The sequence below is a fragment of the Rattus norvegicus genome, chromosome 17 (genome assembly GCF_021556685.1).
Source record: "Rattus norvegicus strain SHRSP/BbbUtx chromosome 17, alternate assembly SHRSP_T2T, whole genome shotgun sequence".
Lineage (NCBI taxonomy): Eukaryota > Metazoa > Chordata > Mammalia > Rodentia > Muridae > Rattus > Rattus norvegicus.
Window position 1 is genome coordinate 9,017,174 of NC_141550.1, and position 17,645 is coordinate 9,034,818.

Below are 17,645 nucleotides of genomic sequence, written 5' to 3' on the forward strand. Positions count from 1 at the left end.
TTAAGAATCCAGCATTCTAGTTTCTTTTGAAAAGTGAGATCTGGTGCCCTGGTTCCTCCGCAGTGGCACCAGCTACAGCTAGTATCAGCCACTCCTTTGCCCAGGGCTTGTGTTCTGCCTTCTGCCGTTCTAAGTCTCCTAATAGCAACTGCCATACGCACTGGCCATGTGGCGGCTTCTGACTACATCTTCATGAGGCTGTTCTTCCGGAGGAGCAGCTTGTCCCTGCTGAGGTTGTCCTGGTCCACCTTTTCATTGCCTCAGGCCTCAGCACGGGTGGACAGGCAGAGCAGGGTAAGCAGGGTAGAGAAGGTCAGTCAAGAGCCACAGCTCCAGCCTCTCTGACAAATTTTTCCAGCAGCATCCCAGGTCTACCTGTGTCCTGACTTGGGCCTGGCTCTGGGGAGCAGGTTGCTGAAGACTGGCCAGCTACTCCTTCAGGCTTCTCTTGAGCTGGGCCTAAGGCCTGAGGTTTCCTGAGCCTGAGCAGCATTGAGGTCTGGAGGCTTAAGCTTCCTCACAGTTTAGCTCTCAGCCAAATGTGCACCATGGAGTGGCTGTCTTATCGCAGTCCAGCATGACATTGAGAACAGTGCAGGGGGCCCCTCCTACGGACAGTGCCGTGCGGGAATCCACCCGGTACCTCACAGTGTTCAGGCCTCCCTCCCGGTCCACCTTGAACTGTTCCTAGAAAGAAGAGAAGGAGAGAACGTGAACCCATGCTTCATGGCACCAGCTGTTCACGTCTCCATTAAAGAGAAAGAGGCCAAGGCTGACATGCTGCCCAGGCCTGTACCCCTCAGTAAGGAAAACACAGGCTTCTATGTGGGATAATACAGGTACTGGGGCTAAGCCTTCCCACCCCAACCTGCATGGACTCTGAGGTCTGGGCTGATTCATGGTGCCTAGATCCACATAGCAGCCATCAAACAGGGCAAGGTGCTATGGAGAATGCCTGTTGAGTGGCCTGGGCCCAGCATGGGGGAAAGGCGCCGTTTGGCCAAAGGGGAACTTGGTGAAATGACTAGGCCCATTGGTTCCTACCTATCCCTCACCACTCCACTGACTAGCCAGCACCTGTTTTTGAGCCGCAATGCGTTTCTGGTCCCTCTTCCGCCAGGCTGGGTCATGCAAGTGGCGAAATGTCTGGTACCCAGTTGTGATCCCCAAGGGGCGGAAAAGCTAAGGAGAACAAAGAATGCAGGCGTCAGTCAGGCTGCCTCTCTTGTAGTCTTGGCCCTTACCACTAACTCCTCTGGGATCCTCCTAGCTGCTGTAGGCAGAGGCTCTTAGGAGCCATCCTGTAGGAGAGGAGACTCTAGTGAGAGCACAGAACTGGATGAGACCCGGGAGTCGGGGTAAAGGCAGGGATCAGAACCCGGGGGACCCCAAGAATTCTGATGCAGCAATAAAGGGAACCTCGGGACGTGCAAGGAGCCTGCCTTACCTGGAGACCAGCTCCTTTGATGCGCCGGTAGAATTCATCGTCCTCTCGGCCCCAGCCCCAGAAGCGGTTGGACATCCCGTTGCACTGACACAAAGACAGGCAGTGTCTGTCACATGCCCCCTCCTCCCAGGGGTGCACTTTGCTCGGGAGAACCAAGTCTGAGCCCAGCCAGCCGGCCCCCTTTCTTCTTCCTGCTCTGACTGTTCTGAGTGGATACAGGGCGCTGTGAGGTCCCCTCACTTCTGTGGTGGGAGCATGGGGTCGAGGGGAAGCCTCAGCACGTCTTAGTCCTACCCTGCTTCTAACAGGGCGTTGAACAAGTATATGACTAGTGTCTCAAGTGTGGGCTCTCTTCAGAGGGCAAAGACTGCTGACTGCTACTTTTCATGTCCTCTCAACTCCCTTTCTCCTGAGATGGCACTGCCCAGGTCTCTTCCTGTCTTTGAGGGACAACTGGCTCTTTAACACTGTTGATTGGCATCTGCTGGGGGGCCTCATCTACAAAACTGGCTTCAGCCATGGAGGACAGAGAAAAGCCACTCTGGTCCTCTCCTCCCCACTTGTGTGCCTGGGTCCCATCCAGAGACAATGTGCTTTAGTGTGGGACTCCTGTCTAGACTCCTAGGGCGTGAAGGACTCCATCTCCCACCAACCAGGCCATGTTTTACAGGCTGTAGCTACACAGCCTCTCGCACAAGAGGACTGTAGAGTAGCAGCACCGAGGCCTGGGAAGACAAAGGAAGACCCAGTAACGTTGCAGGGAGGGAGGTTCTGTAGGCTCTCCCATTTCTGGCTGCCTGTGGCCAGCTGACACTGGGACTTCTGTGGTCACAGCAGAGCTCCCCCTGGCTAATGCACTCACTCCTGGTTCCCTTGCACATCCCCTGTCAGGCTCCGGCAAGGCTCCATGTGCTGGGCCCCAGGAAGGTTGCTCTACCCTCCCACCGGCCTGGACCCATGATGGGGAGGATCCCCAGCAAGCGAGCAGAGCGTGTGGGGCTGGGCCTCACCAGCTGGTAGTGCTGTTTGGACAGCAGCAGAATGCCACCCACATAGGTCTTGTAGTGGTAGAGAGGGTGGAGCTCTGGGGAAGCCACATGGAAGGGCCCAGCCTCCGGGAAGCCATAGTCCAGCTCCTCATTGAGAGGGAGTAGGTCCACATCGTGCATGGCGATGTAGTCTGTGCTGTTGCTGCTCTCCAGGAAGCCCACATTGATGAGTGCTGCCCGATTGAACCTACACAAGGTAAATGATGCCAGGTAGACGAAGCAGGCTTGGTCATCAACCTAACTCGAGCCCTGGCTACGCATGAGAGCTTCTTCACTGTCACCACCCAGCACTGACTACACTGTACAACACTGTCCCCTCAGCTTGCCGCACAAGGGTTTATGCCAGAAAATGTTCAAAATTTCATGAAAGAAATAGCAGTGAGAAACAAATCCCTGTTCTCAAGCAAGTCAAGCCAGGCACTGAAATGGAAACTGGCAGGGTAGGTGGGTATCGATCCTCATCGACACGGGGCCAGGAGGGCCAGAATGACAGGCAGCATCTAAGGTGGAACTTGACACAGCCAGAGGGAGTGATTATATGGAAGCTGGGAGGAAGAGGAGGAGGAAGAGGAGGAAGAGGAGGAAGAGAGACAGTGAGAGACAGAGAGAGACAGAGAGGCAGAGGGGGAATGCCTTGAAAAATGAAAGGGAAGGAAGAAAGAAGTAGGGTAACAGCAATGGATATATCAAAGAAGTCTTTCTCCTTCTTTTTCTCTTCTCTTTCTTTCCTTTCTTTTCTTTGTTTTTGTGTTTTGTTTTGTTTTAAAAGATAGGGTTTCTCTGTATAGCCTTGGCTAGCCTGGAACTCGCTCTGTAGACCAGGCTGAGATCCACCTGCCTCTGCCTCTCCAGTGCTGGGATTAAAGGCGGTGCCACCATTCCTGGCTCCCTCTTTTTTTTTTTTCCCCCGGAGCTGGGGACGAACCCAGGGCCTTGCACTCGCTAGGCAAGCGCTCTACCGCTGAGCTAAATCCCCAACCCCTCTTTTAAGACATTAACTTAGAATATCAGTAAATTACAGAGTGGTGGACATCAAAGGAGAAATTGTAAGAGTCAGGCCTCTCCCTCCACCACGTGGGGTCACCAGGCTTGGTGGCAAACACCTTTGGTTCTTTTTTTTTTTTTTTTTTTTTTCTCGGAGCTGGGGACCGAACCCAGGGCCTTGCGCTTCCTAGGTAAGCGCTCTACCACTGAGCTAAATCCCCAGCCCCGGTGGCAAACACCTTTATCTACTGCCTGTTAAGAGGAGTTATCTCTGAGTGTCTATGTGCTAATATGAATCGTGAGGAGGACGAGCAGATGTGCAGAAGAGGGGCCCTGTGGCCGGAGGGAGCACTGCCCCGAGGGGGGGAGGGGATGTGCAGAAGAGGGGCCCTGTGGCCGGAGGGAGCACTGTCCTGAGGGGGGGAGGGGATGTGCAGAAGAGGGGCCCTGTGGCCGGAGGGAGCACTGTCCTGAGAGGGGGAGGAGATGTGCAGAAAAGGGGCCCTGTGGCCAGAGGGAGCACTGTCCTGAGAGGGGAGAAGAGTCCAAGGCTACAGTGGAAGAGACAGTCCCAGAGATCCTGGGACAGGGATTGCTGGGAGGTGAGTGGAGACAGCAGGACTGAGGCAGGCTCCTCCAGAAACCCTGCATCACTGCTTCTCAATATCCTTACTCAACATTCCACAAACAGTGATCTCTCTCTCTGAAGCAGACTTTAGACCAGGACCCACCCCACTCCCACTATACCCAGTCAGAGTGGCCTCCTCCTCCCACCATCTGGCCCTTACTCGCAGTAGTCCCTTACAGGCCCGAGCCCTAAGCGAGCGAGAGGGACAGGCACTGGGAACTGAGGGCAAGGAGAGAGAGGCACCGGGATGAGTGGTGCAGGCTCAGGAGCTGCTCCTCACCTGAAGTGATCCACCTGGTTGAGCACATAGATGTGGTGCTGGATCTTCTTCCTGCTTAGGAAGCGGTGCATGTGGGGCACAAAGACCAGCAGCTCCTCAAAGCGTTCCCGAAAGGGCACCAGCACTGCCAACCGGTGAGGCCCCCATGACTCATCTTCTTCCCAGTGCTCAGGGGGCGGTTCTGGGGGACAAGCTCGGGGTGGACCCGAGGTCTCCTGCCCTTGTCCCCTGGTCACCTGGGCCACATCTCCAGAACAGCTGAGCTGCAGCCAGAGCAGGGAGAAGAAGACCAACAGGAGAAAGGCAATGAAGAGGTGGAAGATGGAGCATTTCCGGCGGAGGCCTCCAGGAAGCAGCCTGGCCCTGAGGTAAGAGCGGGAAGGAGGTCAGGTGAACGGGGCTAGCTGAGATCCTCTCAGGACCCTTCCCTGGCCTCCTCACATGTAGGCCCAAATGACTGGCCTCCCCTGAATACCGGGAATTAGTGCAGAAGCGGTGTTTAATGTTTTTGCGCATGCTACTTCCACACGTGATCAGGCTATTGCCTCTGTAGGCCCAACTCGTGCTACCTGCTGGGACCTTCTCAGACCAGTCAGAGCAGTCAGGGCTGCCCCAGTCATTCAATGACTTCTTGCATCCTGCTGGAGTCCCGGTGGAGCACTCAGAGGAAGGGACGGGCTCATTGTTTCATATCTGTGTCTCCCTAGGACAGAATCTTCAAGTCCTGAGCCAGTGGGAGAGGTTCCAGCTTACAGAGATACAACCACTGATTTCCAAATTCCAAACTTATTCTCCAGAAAATCCATCCCAGCAGAAAATGTTATTTTGTTGCGCTGCTAAGGTGCCCAGAAAGCGCCCCCAAGAATGGGTGTGTACTAACAATAAGCCCCAAGCAAAACTGCAAATAGTTAGTCTAGGAAGCTCAAAACTGCCCAGTGTAAGGTCTAAAGGGATAGTGGCAGAGCACAGGATAATCCATAGCACGAGATGAAGAAAGGACAGGGTTCAGCACCTATATTCTAATTTAAGAACCTGGTCAAACACTAAATATCTCAGACACTGGGTGTCTGGTAAACTGCTCTTTAGTTTAACAATTACTAAAAACAAACAAACAAACAAAAAAAAAAAACCAGGTGAAAAGCCTTACAAAGTGGCCAGGGTGGATTCTGTATTCAAGGCCAAACTGGGTTACGCAGTGAGACTATCTCAAAAACAACCAAAGAAGCAAAAAAGAAGCAGTGGAATTCACATTTGTCCCCCTTCTGGAAGTTTCTGGGGATACCAGGAAAGGTTGTAAGAACCTAAGGAGGCTTCCTCTCCAGCTCCCCCTGCCCCTGCCCAAGTGACCAGCAAAGGAACCTACTTTATAACCTCTAAGGGTCAAGAATTGGCTCTTAGGTCTTGTAGACGCTTCCTCCTAAGCTCACCGCCCGTGATGGTCTTGTCTACTGGTCCTTGCGATGTTCTGCCTCTGCTTGCAAGATTAATGCCCAAACCCTTAGTCTAACAGGCAGAATCCACTGTCGAGGCGCTCTGTGATTTTGTCAAATCTCCAGTTTCTCATAACCGTTCACTCTCATTCAGGGTAACACAAGGCCTTTCCACTTGCCACACGCCTTCCTGCTACAGCCCATCCCCACACGCCTTTTTCTCCTGCGAGATATCCCCTTATTTTATCTGCTTGGCAGTCTTCTACCAATCTTTCAAGGTCAAAGTCCACGTCATACCCATCACTGCCCCCGCCACACTCTCTGCTTTGTGTTCCCAGGGTACCTGGTACTTCCTTTCCTCTTTATAGCACTCGCATGAGATGGGTTGCATGGTCCTACTTGCAGAACATGTCAGGTTTTCATTGGTGGCCTCAGGCCCAGACAGACAGAAAAGAGCTCATCAATTGAGTTAGGGAAAGGGTTAAAAAAATCCAAGCATGCTTCAAGGCAAACACTGGAGCCACATCCATGCCTGCCTTTCTTTAAGGACACAACTGCAAATCTGGAAGCCAGCAGCCCTAAAGCCAGGCCCAGGTCCCACATGCAGCTGAGAGATGGCTGATAGGGTTCCCCTCACAGGGTTTCTGACTTACCCCCCACTGTCCTGTGGTGATGGTTTCCACTGTGGAGTAGTAGAGCCCAGACCTGCAAATGGTCTCACAAGCCTGGAACCTTTACAGATTCCTTCTTGCACTCTGGGCTCTTTCTGGGATCGGGATTGAGACTTACAAGGTGAACAATGGGTAAAAGGCCTCCTTTGGGGGAATAAACAATGACCATTATCCAGGAGTAAGTCATGGCCTGGAAGGTCCATATGCTTTCTAAAGCTGGTTCTTCAATGCAACCTGCCCCTTCTACGAAGATCGTGTGCCAAAGTTCATTCTCGTTCTTTGCTCTAAAGGCCAAAACCACTGAGGGTCCCAATTCTATCTCTAGCGATACTGAACACCGAGATACTGCTGGTGCCACCTGGTGGTAGTCTCCAGAACTGCAGTCGTGGCTGCTCCCACACTCAGGTTCTCAGGAACGATTTAGAAAAGGGACGGTCTCTCCTTTATCAATCACTGCCTAAGGCTAGTTAGGGGCGCTTCAAACCCAAGCAGGCTCGTGCTAGCGCTACGACCCGGCTACTACACTACTTTATATTTGTTGTTCGGATCTATGCTGCTGTGTCAAAAGCGCAGAACGGACATCAATCTATTTTTCTAAGAACACAATAATAGAAAATGATGAGAAGATGGCAACTCTCCTCTATTTTCCCTATATACAATCTTCACCATTCTTCAATGAGTACTTCCAAATATGATGATATTCATTTTCAGAGATGAATAACCAAGGTCAGAAAAATCAAGTGGTCTATTTCTGGACATAATATTATGTTACTGTCACTTTTTAACACCAAATCTGAAAAAAACAAAAAACAACCCCCCCCCAAAATTGTGCCCACTAAAGCTCAGAGTCTTACAATAGCTAGCAAATGTGCCATTCATTAAGTGAATATGCACCAACGTGTGTCTGGGGAAAGAAAATGGGGACAAGAAGCATATTTCAAGCCTAAAGTGTAATGCCCCCATAAATCTAGGCAGGAAAATCACCTCCCCCATTCTGTTTCAGTGAGAAATATCTTAAACTCAGGTTCGAGCCAGACTCACACCTAACACTCAAAGCAGGGCCCACATAAGTACAACAGAACACGAAATGAATACTGGGTGTGTCTAGTATAAGACAGGCAATGGCTAACCAACCAGGAAGAGAACACAGGAAGCTCTGTCTGGTGTGATCTTCCCTGCCAGCCGCAAAGTATGAGAGAGCATGAAGGAAAGGGACGGGATCTGAAGTCACATAGATATGACAGGGCAGACAGACAGAAAAAAAAAAAAAGAAAGAAAGAAAGGAAGAAAGAGAGAAAGAAAGAAAGACCCTCAGCACCACAACACAGTGAGATCCGCTGTAAGAAGTGAACAGAATCAGCAGCTGCATGAAAACATAGATGCAGAAACACACAAATGACACATGAGAGAAAGGGGCTAGATCAGTAGATCTCAGCCTCCCTGCTGCTGCAGTCTTTTTATACTATTCCTCATGTTATGGTGGCCCCCAACCATAAATTTCGTTGTTATTCCATACCTGCAAATTTGTTATTGTTACGAATCGTAATGTAAACATCTGCTACGCAACTCAAGGGGGCCGCGACCCATAGGTTGAGAACAACTGGACTAGCTCGAGGTCCAAACAAAAAAATTAATAGAGAACCCGAGGCAGAAGCCCAGACACAGGGACGCGCAGAAAAGAGAGCTACGGAGACAATGCCAATGACGCCCCTCAGAGAAACACAAACACTCAGGGTGACCCCCAGAAACCCAGATGCGACGGCGTCGGGCTGCTAGATTCTGCAGGAGGCCGGGAAAAGGAATGGCACTCAGGGGGACGCGGCTCCTGCCGGCTTCCACCGCTCACCTGCCATCCTCCCAGGGCAGCTGCGCCGCTTTCCTCCGGGAGGGCAACATCGTGGCGGGACACAGCAGGACATGGGGCTCCGGCTCCCCAGTCCCGCCGCCCGGCCTGCCCAGCCTACGCGGCGTCTCCGCCCCCGGCCCGCCCCCTGGTCCGCCCGGTCCGTTCCTCCGGCCGCGCCGGCTGCACCTCAGAGCCGCAGCCTATACGGTTCCGTTGCCTGGAAAAATCAAAACGATGGCGGGGGACCTAACTTCTCACTACCTACAAGGACCCACTGGATGTCACAAGAAAGGGAACTCCCTCCCTTCACCCAAGTCAAAGGCCAGCAAACAAGCAAGAGACTAGCTGGGGCTAGACCTGTACTCCAGAACAGCACATCTGGGATAAGGTACATCCTCCCCCCAACCCCTCCCAATGAAGGCTGTTAGCATCGCAGCGTTCCTACGGTCAGCCCAGCAGAGTAAACATGTACACTTGGAGCACAAGATCCAGTTCAGGATTCAGAGCTGATCTCGGAAGACTGTACTTCAAACACTGCTCTGATAATTCAACAAGGCTGAGACGAGTCAATTTTTCTGTGGCTGTTTCAGCACTTGGGTACATGAATTGTTCTTACTCTGTGTGGTCATTGTAGGAAACGTAAATCCATTTGGTGCGTGTTTGGCACAGTCACTACCGTGTAAATGCTGTCGTCCAACTAGAGAACTGAAGGAACAGGAAGTGGAGCTCCCGATTTGCCTGTGTTAATTTAACCACTCCCTGACTGACCCTCATGCTTTGCCACTTCCAACCTGGGAGAAGAGAAGCGGTTACTAGACTCAATGACTGCTCTTCTTTCAGGCAAAACTCAATATTCTAATAAGTACCTAGCAGTTATTAAGTCCTACTTTGTGCTAGTCATTATTATTCTAAATTCTTTACTACTAAATAAAAATTCAGTCTTTAGGAATAGGTATTATTTCCACCGTAAAGTTGAAAGAACCGAGGCACAGGATTTGTCTGCATAATCGTTTTTCCAAGCACAATGATCTCAAGTATATTGTTTAAACGTAGATCTTCACTACTGGTTGAGAAGTTAATTGTTTTTAACTCCCCTCCCCACAACCAAACCCTGACACATACAATTCAATCGTTTCTCACCCTGGGGCTCTGCATCCCACACCAGAAACTTACCAAGTTAACTGTCTCTGCCTGTGTGTGTGTGTGGGGGGGGTGGGGACCTGGGTCTGTCTATGAACTACTTGTTTTCAGGTCCACATTGCTCCAGCATACCTAGCTCTTTGGAAATGGTAATGGAGTTGATAACACACCCTAACAGAAAGTGGAATAGTCTACTCACTCTCACCCAGCCTCATCTTGACAGCTCAGGGATTTCTAAGGCGGAATCTGGACAATTTTTATATGACTTGGTATTTCTAACATTTTTAAAAATATGGTTTATTTAACTATAGGAGTACACTGTAGCTGTCTGCAGACACACCAAAAGAGGGCATCAAATCCATTACAGATGGTTGTGAGCCACCATGTGGTTGCTGGGAAATAAACTCGAGACCTATGGAAGATCAGTCAGTGCTCTTAACCACTGAGCTATGTCTCCAGTCTGATGTGGCAGATCTTAAAGGCAGGATTGACCTCCTGCAGAGACCAATTAGGTAGGGCAATGAGGTGATGAGACAGTCATGTGACCTGTCCCTCTAAATCTCAAGGAACTAAATTTTACATCAAAACCCAAATTGACTCATTTTAAACCAGTGTTCAGTTATTGGTCATGTTCAGCCCGAGTACTCTCGATGAGTGCGGTAAGGACAGCACTTGGCTTCCGGGTATCCCTCTCAAAGCCCCATCAAGCCCCGATGAGAAGAATACAAGCAGCTCTGCAGACTCAGAGGAACCCACCACCTCGTGCCTGCTACGAGAAACACGCAAGGATGGAGAGCGCGACGTTCAGGTGAAGACTCGTCTGGAATGTGAGGCCCTGTGCCCACTGGAAGATGTTCTTCCCTTCCTCTCCTTTTGTTTTTTCCAGACAGGGTTTCTCTGTGTAACAGCCCTGGCTGTCCTGGACTTGCTCTGTAGACCAGGCTCGGAGGTACACCTGCCTCTGCATCCTGAGTGCTGAGATTAAAGTTGTGCACACCATGTCTGGCCTTGTTCCATTCTCTTGAGTCCATGCACCATCACACCCGAGAGTAACCATGCACGGGACAAGTCTTTCTTCTTCATCTTTTTTTTTTTAATTGGGAAACCAATGTAACAAACCCACACTCATTGAAAATAAACTCAGTAACTAAGACTCTGTAGGCTCTGTCTCCAACCAGCACCAAAGTCTCTGCTTGGTTTGATACCGGCTGCTCAAGCCCCAAAAGGACAACCGTGAGAAACTAAAATCAACCTCTGGGCCCCTTTCGTGCACTGCAACCCCTCCACGCCCTTAAACTGACACACAAACACACCTTAGGTTAGCAGGCTGGTTCTAAGCCAAAGGCAGGAAAAGCAAGTTTCTGGAATAGCAAGGAGTCACTGATGCACCCTGACCTGCTCAAAATCCCACATTAACAAAGGAAGACAAGGAAAATCAGCTTGCTGGCCCACCCACGTCCCTCCCGAAACCTACCCCAGACAGCAACCCACATCCCTGATCAGTAACACTGAGACACCAAGGGCATCACCAGCCCCCGAGTGATTACTGCAGAAGGTCCAGAGGTGGAGGTGGGGAAGGCTGGTCCCACTGCCTGCTTAGCATTAGCCAGCCGGTTGCCGTCCTCCACTTGAGCCTGAGGAACGGGGACATGATTGCAGTCCCTCTCTCCTCCAGAACATCTATGGCTGAAAACCAGTTGTCCTCCCAGAGAGGAACTGGCTCCAGGTCCTTTTCCCACAGCCTGGAAGAAAGATTGCCTGTGAGGCTTGGGACAGCTACACCAACTTCTTGGCTTCAAAAAAGCTCTTGAGGTGCCGCATCTGCCAGACGCCGATGGCCACGAGGATGAGAGTCTGTAGGATGGACCACCACAGCACTCGCTGGTTGGTGCTTTCGCTGGTTTGTCTGAAGCGCTCCTCTCGCCACTGTTGGGAAATAAATGGCAAGGCTTAGTAGTTCAAGACTGCTGGAACCACTGTGTTCCCAGCTTGCAAAGATGCCCCAGGGCCACCCACTCTGCCCAAAGTGTGGCCAGATGCCTGTGGGGACTACCTTCGGCGGCAACAGTCAGATGACTGCCGGCAGACTAATGCATTTCTCCTAAGTCTGTCTGTCCATCTGTCAGATACAGTCCTCACTTGACCCTTCCTGATACCTAGAGGAGAGGGAAGGTGGTGGTGACAGCTCCAAGTGACAGTGGTGTCCTGGAGTGCTTAGTGTGGACTTCTGTCTGGTTCTTTCAATCTGCTCATATATTCAGAATAAAAACTGGTGGGCTGGACAAGGTTTGTTTGGTTTACGGTTTTTCTGCTTGTGTTTGTTTTCCTTCTTTATAATGTGGTCTCATATCAGCCAGTGGTGGTGCATGCCTTTAATCCCAGCACTCGGGAGACAGAGACAGGTGAATCTCTGTGAATTCAAGGCCAGTTCCATGACTACAAAGCAAGTTCCAGGACACAGAGAAACCCTGTCTCAAAAAACTAAAAAAACTGGGGAAGGGTAAGGCGGGGAGCTAAAGTCTCAGGGCTGCCTTTACTGCAAGGAGGCTGTAGCAGACACTGTGTAACTTTTCCTGTTTAGACGGGTCACTGCCGGTCAACTACAATTCATTCATGATATCTATCTGGTTCCTGCACGAAAAATTCAGAGGCTTTTGATTCTGGGGGGCACCCAGAACCTTTACAGCGGCTCCTAAAGTGCTGGTATTAATTACCATGTTCTCCTGTTTGTCACTGTGATTTACTGTGATGTCAGGCTTTTCCAAGTCTGTGGCTCGATTACAAATGGACTTTTTAGACCTGCACTCTGGCACAGGTAAATGATATGGGCTTCCATAACGAATCTTTCCTGCGACTCCTGTCTGACAAGCTTGCCGCTGGCTGGCCGGGCACTCACCCGCTGGTAGTTCTGCTCCTTTTGGATCTGCTCCACCTGCTCCACCAGCTGTCGGACTCTCAGCTGCAGCTCACTCAGCTTGTCTTTGGCCGCGATTTCCGCATAGTCGTTCGCGTGTTCGCCCACTTGGATGTCAAGGTGAACTCTCTGGGGACGGAAGAGTGAGAAGGTGAGGCAGGCCCACTGCCTTCGACTAGCAGCAGCTCCTCTCTCTCCTTTGTTGTTGTGGGTTTTTGTTGTTGTTGTTGTTCTGTTTTGTTTTTTAAATTCAGCTCACACACTGAGACCCGCTCAATGCTATGGGGCCCCAGGTAGACAAGCAAACATAATGAGCTTGGGCTCACGCTCTGACTGACGTTCATACAGTTTGTCCTTTGTATCGGTGGCTTCTGAGGACCAGGAAAACTTCAAAAAGCAAAAACACAGACTCAAAAAACATGCACATTTGCACTGAGTATGAGGACTTTTTGGTCATTCTCACGATCAAGTCATATGTCATATATATCACTAACGCTGCATTAGAGATTGTAAGTAATCTAGAGACAATAAAGTATACGGCAAGGTATGTATACACTGTAGAGAAGCACACTATTAAGGTCATAAGGGACGGCTATACAAATTGATCAGCCACTGTGCCCTGTATGTCCACTGGAAATCCAATGGCTTTAAAAGGCACAAAATCCAGTATCTGCCACACTGACAGTACCAGTCCCCAGTCCTAAGCGGGGTATGCTGCCTGAAAGCCTTTGGTCGCCCATGGATCCACTTACCAGCATCCCTCCAGCAAAGAGGGAGAACTTGGTAGAATTTGAGTGAAGACAGATCTGGTGCTCACCGGGGGTGTGGGAGGTGAATGTGAACCTGCCCTCAGAGCCATACTGCCGGGCCAGAATGACCTACAGATAACAGGGAGGAATCTCAGTCAGTGCTGCTGCGGGGAGGTTTAAAAAATGGCGATAAAGGCTCCAAGTACCACAAAAGTCTGCAAGAAGAGCTGGGCATGTCCCAGCACTAACGGATCCAAAGGAACTCAGCTGCAATTATGAAACGATCCTGGAGAACTATCTGGGGCAGGGTTGAAGGGTCTGACATCAGGCTGGCAAGTGACTGCTCCCCAGAAGGACTGCTCCGTATCCACTGTTAGCTCTTTCAGGGTTAGTAGCCCAGGCTGGCCTCTAACGTGGAGCTGGCCTGCCTCTGCCTTCCCAGGGCTGCAATTAACAGCATGTTACCAGGGTTTTTGTTATTGTTGCTTTTGCTTTTTAATGTCTGTTAATTTTTTTAAGTATTGTTTTTTCCAGGGGTTGGGGATTTAGCTCAGCGGTAGAGCGCTTGCCTAGAGAGTGCAAGGCCCTGGGTTCGGTCCCCAGCTCCAAAAAAAAAAGAAAAGAAAAAAATATTGTTTTTTTCCTTTATGTGTATGAGTGTTTTGCCTTATTATATGTGGTTCATGTCCATGCCTATGAGTTGATGTGAGCCATGATGTGTATGCCGGGAATCAAACTCTGATTCTGAACAAGAACTACAAATGCTTTTTTGTTTGCTTGTTTTGGTTTCTCCAAACAAGGGTTTCTCTGTGTAGCACTGGCTGTCCTGAAACTCACTCTGTAGATCAGGCTGGCCTCAAACTCACAGAGATCTGACTGCCTCTGCCTCCCTAGTGTTGGGATTGAAAGGTGATGACAAGTAACTTCTACAACTACACTGATGGTTAGTGACAACAAAACTATTTTGCTTTTGTCTTTAAAACATTATTTGTTCAACCTGAAAGGTACCCCTTTTTGGAACGTGCTCTGGTTTATGAAATTAAGGCCTAAATAACACCTTTAAGATTACCAACTTTTGGGGTTGGGGATTTAGCTCAGCGGTAGAGCGCTTGCCTAGCGAGCGCAAGGCCCTGGGTTCGGTCCCCAGCTCCGAAAACAAAGAAAAAAGAAAAAAAAAAAAGATTACCAACTTTTTAATACCCATCACTGCAATTAATACACTTATCGCTAGAGGAAGTGAGCTTCCATTTCACAGACTAGGGAAGTGCTTCAAGGCCAGTAACTGGATTGGGGGAGTCACTGAGAAGTTGAGAACAGCACCTGTCCTGCAACCGCGGCCCAAGTTCGTGGAGAAGATCCAGCATCTTCGCACAACACCAACTATCTTTCTCGATCGAACGGATACGGAAACTAACAAAGAAGTACCGGAGCTTGCTTGACGCAGAGCCGGGAGCGGGTAAGGGGCAGCTCACCTTGTCCTCGGGGTCTTTTACTTCCACGAACATACCAAGCCCAGGAGTGGCTGGCTGGTACTCCTCCCGCTGTTTGTCATACAGCTGCGTCCGGTAATTTCCTGGAGACAGGCAGAAAAGGGAAGATGAGAAATGCTCAAAGAGGTGCCGAGTTTGCGGCCGAAAGGACAGTGCCAGGCTAGCTACCTGGAACGGGTTGCATCCCCCCGCCCCAGTACCACGGACTTGTCCCAAACGCTTCCCTTCGCCCCCGCACCGATGACCATGGTCTCGTCCGGAATCTCCTCAATGAAGCACTTTTTCTCTGTCTCTCCTATGTGGAAATAGAGCGCGCCTCCGCGGGCTGCAAGGCACAGCAGTAGCAGGAAGGCCCGCATCCCTCTCCCCAGCAAGAGTCCAGGTGAGGTTCCGACAACTCGCACGCCTCGCACTGCAGCCATCTTGCCCCACCTGCCTGCGCAGGCGCAGACTGCCGAGCCACGTAGACCTGCGGAGGCTACCGCGGTGCCTGCCGGGACTACGAGTTCCGCCGCGTGGACTACAAGTCCCTAGATACACCACGCCTATGCGCGGCAGTATCTGATTGGGGCGGGTTTCTACAGGACGCGGATTGGGGTCTCCAAAATGGGAGGATTTTCTTTGATTTAGCCAAATAGCGAGATGACTAATAATGGTTGTAAGTCTGCGCAACGAAAATAAGCGGAGGCAAGATTCGAACTTGATTCACACAATAGTAATATAGCTCTTCCCCATCCCTCTTTACTTTTGTTTGTTTTGAGACAGGGTCTTGCAGTGTAGCTTTGCCTCCCCGTAACTTAGGATGCAAGCTCCGCTGGCCTGAAATTTGTGGGGATCTTCCTGTCTCTGACTTTCAAGTGCTGCGATATAATCATGCAACACTATGTTCAGCCATTCTACTCTCTTTTTTTTTTTTTTTTTCTTTTTTCTTCAGAGCTGGGGACCGAACCCAGGGCCTTGTGCTTGCTAGGCAAGTGCTCTACCGCTGAGCTAAATCCCCAACCCCTCTTTTTTTTTAGATTCACTTTTTTTTTTCTTTTTTTCCGGAGCTGAGGACCGAACCCAGGGTCTTGAGCTTGCTAGGCAAGCGCTCTACCACTGAGCTAAATCCCCAACCCCTACTCTCTTTTTTTTTAAATAATTTTTTTAAGATTATTTACTATATATAAGTACACTGTAGCTGTCTTCAGACACACCAGAAGAAGGCATCGGATCTCTTTACAGATGGTTGTGAGCCACCATGTGGTTGCTGGGAATTGAACTCAGGACCTCTGGAAGAGCAGTTGGGTGCTCTTAACCGCTGAGCCATCTCTCCAGCCCCATTCTACTCTCTTTTGGTTACTGTTTGCATGGTCTATCCTTTCCCACGCTTACCTTTTAGATGTATATATGTCTTTATTACTCTATTTATATTAAAAGATGAACCTCTTATGGGCAACATGCAATTAGATCATACCTTTTAAAAGCCATCCTGCCAAGCTCTCCCTTTTAATTGTAGAGTATGCCACTTACATTTAATTTAATTTAGTCATTAATAAGATTTATAACAATCATTGTGTTATTTGTTTGTTTTATTTATTTGTTTATTCTCTTGTGTTTCTTGTTCGCCAATACCTTTATGTGTACTAAGTAGATATGTTGTAGCACCTTTTTGTTGTTGTTGTTGTTGTTGTTGTTGAGACGTCTAACTACGTAGCCCTGGCTGGCTCAGACCTTGATATGTAGACCAGACTGGCCTTGAACTCCTAGAACTCTGTCTACCTCTGCCTCCCTACTGCTGGGATTAATCTCTTCATGCTTGTAGGGTGATGAAGGATACACATCCCTCTTGAGGCTTCAGATTGATGGTGTTAAGGAAACCTCACACCGGCAAGAAGAGGGAGTCCCACAGTGTAGCTCAGACAAGAGTGAACAGGCTGATAGTGCAGGAGATCCAGTGGGCACCCCAGAAATGCTGATGAAGAGAAATAGCAGAAAAGCTAGACCTGATACCCCTTCGGGCCTCTGGGGTACAGGAGAGCAAGGGACCTAGGTTGACAATGCCATTAGCAATGTCCTTGATGAAGCACTTGTATGGTTCAGATGGTGTCCTCTATAATCCTTGAGAAACAGCAGCTACAGTCACGGAAGTGGCAGAGCCAGTCTGCTCTGCCAACTTCATCCCCTGTGCTTTCTGTCCCAAGACCCCATCCGCTATCAGCTGCCTCTTTAGGGGTAGCCGTGTTAGTACAGCTTCTCATTCTACACCAGGAATGCTATCTCAGCCCCACCTTAGATAACAAAACAAAACCAAAAAAAAAGAAAAAAAAAAAAACAAGCACAGTACAGCAATAGTTGCTCAGACTTCTTGCTAACCTGGTAAAGAGTTCAGCAGGGAAGAAGTCATCCTACAGAGTCTGCGTGCGGCAACTCTCCCAGACAGGAATTAGAACAGTAGGGATGGGAGCAAGTTTGTGATCTGACACAGAGGTCCCCAGCTTTGGAATCGGATTGGGGAAAGGGCTTGTGCTAAAGAACTGCAGAAGTGGGGCTGGAGAGATGGCCCAGTGGTTAAGAGCACTGGCCGCTCTTCCAGAGGTCCTGAGTTCAAATGGTGGCTCACAGCCATCCACAATGAGATCTGATGCTCTCTTCTGGTGTGTCTGAAGACAGCTACAATGTACATAATAAATAAATCTTAAAAAAAAAAAACAAAAGGGCTGGAGAGATGGCTCAGTGGTTAAGAGCACCCGACTGCTCTTCCAGAGGTCATGAGTTCAATTCCCAGCAACCACATGGTGACTCACAACCATCTGTAAAGAGATCCGATGCCCTCTTCTGGTGTATCTGAAGACAGCTACAGTGTACTTATATATATTAAATAAATAAATAAATAAATAAATAAATAAATAAATCTAAAAAACAAAAAACAAAAAACTAACAACATGGTAGATACCACTGGTAATGGTATCTGCTGCCCTCTTCTGGCACCCAGGCATATGTGCAGATAGAGCACTCATTTCAAAACAAAACAAAAC

The 17,645-nt window shown here is 49.6% G+C and overlaps 2 protein-coding genes across 4 annotated transcripts; both read right to left on the reverse strand.

Moving 5' to 3' along the window:
• On the reverse strand, positions 1 to 8,464 carry B4galt7 (beta-1,4-galactosyltransferase 7). Of its 3 annotated transcripts, XM_087591236.1 has the most exons (7): positions 8,336 to 8,464; positions 6,472 to 6,633; positions 4,389 to 4,751; positions 2,458 to 2,683; positions 1,448 to 1,531; positions 1,078 to 1,182; positions 1 to 687 (listed from the first exon to the last, which is right to left on the reverse strand). In XM_087591236.1, the coding sequence occupies exons 1-7, from the start codon at positions 8,383 to 8,385 to the stop codon at positions 532 to 534; spliced, it is 1,146 nt and encodes a 381-aa protein (XP_087447362.1). In that variant the 5' UTR covers positions 8,386 to 8,464; the 3' UTR covers positions 1 to 531.
• Positions 8,465 to 10,546: 2,082 nt separating this feature from the next.
• On the reverse strand, positions 10,547 to 15,054 carry Tmed9 (transmembrane p24 trafficking protein 9). Its single transcript, NM_001009703.1, is given in 5 exon segments — positions 10,547 to 11,401; positions 12,372 to 12,518; positions 13,142 to 13,267; positions 14,611 to 14,711; positions 14,867 to 15,054. Coding segments are annotated over 5 exon segments (708 nt in total). The 5' UTR covers positions 15,051 to 15,054; the 3' UTR covers positions 10,547 to 11,251.
• Between the last annotated feature and the right edge of the window lie 2,591 nt (positions 15,055 to 17,645).

Coding starts and splice junctions, on each gene's coding strand:
- B4galt7 (XM_087591236.1), bottom strand. CDS start 8,385: ATGTTGCCCTCCCGGAGGAAAGCGGCGCAGCTGCCCTGGGAGGATGGC. Junction 2,684..4,388: donor AACCAGGTGGATCACTTCAG/GTGAGGAGCAGC, acceptor TACCTTGTGTAG/GTTCAATCGGGCAGCACTCA. Junction 688..1,077: donor GCATTGCGGCTCAAAAACAG/GTGCTGGCTAGT, acceptor TCTTCTTTCTAG/GAACAGTTCAAGGTGGACCG.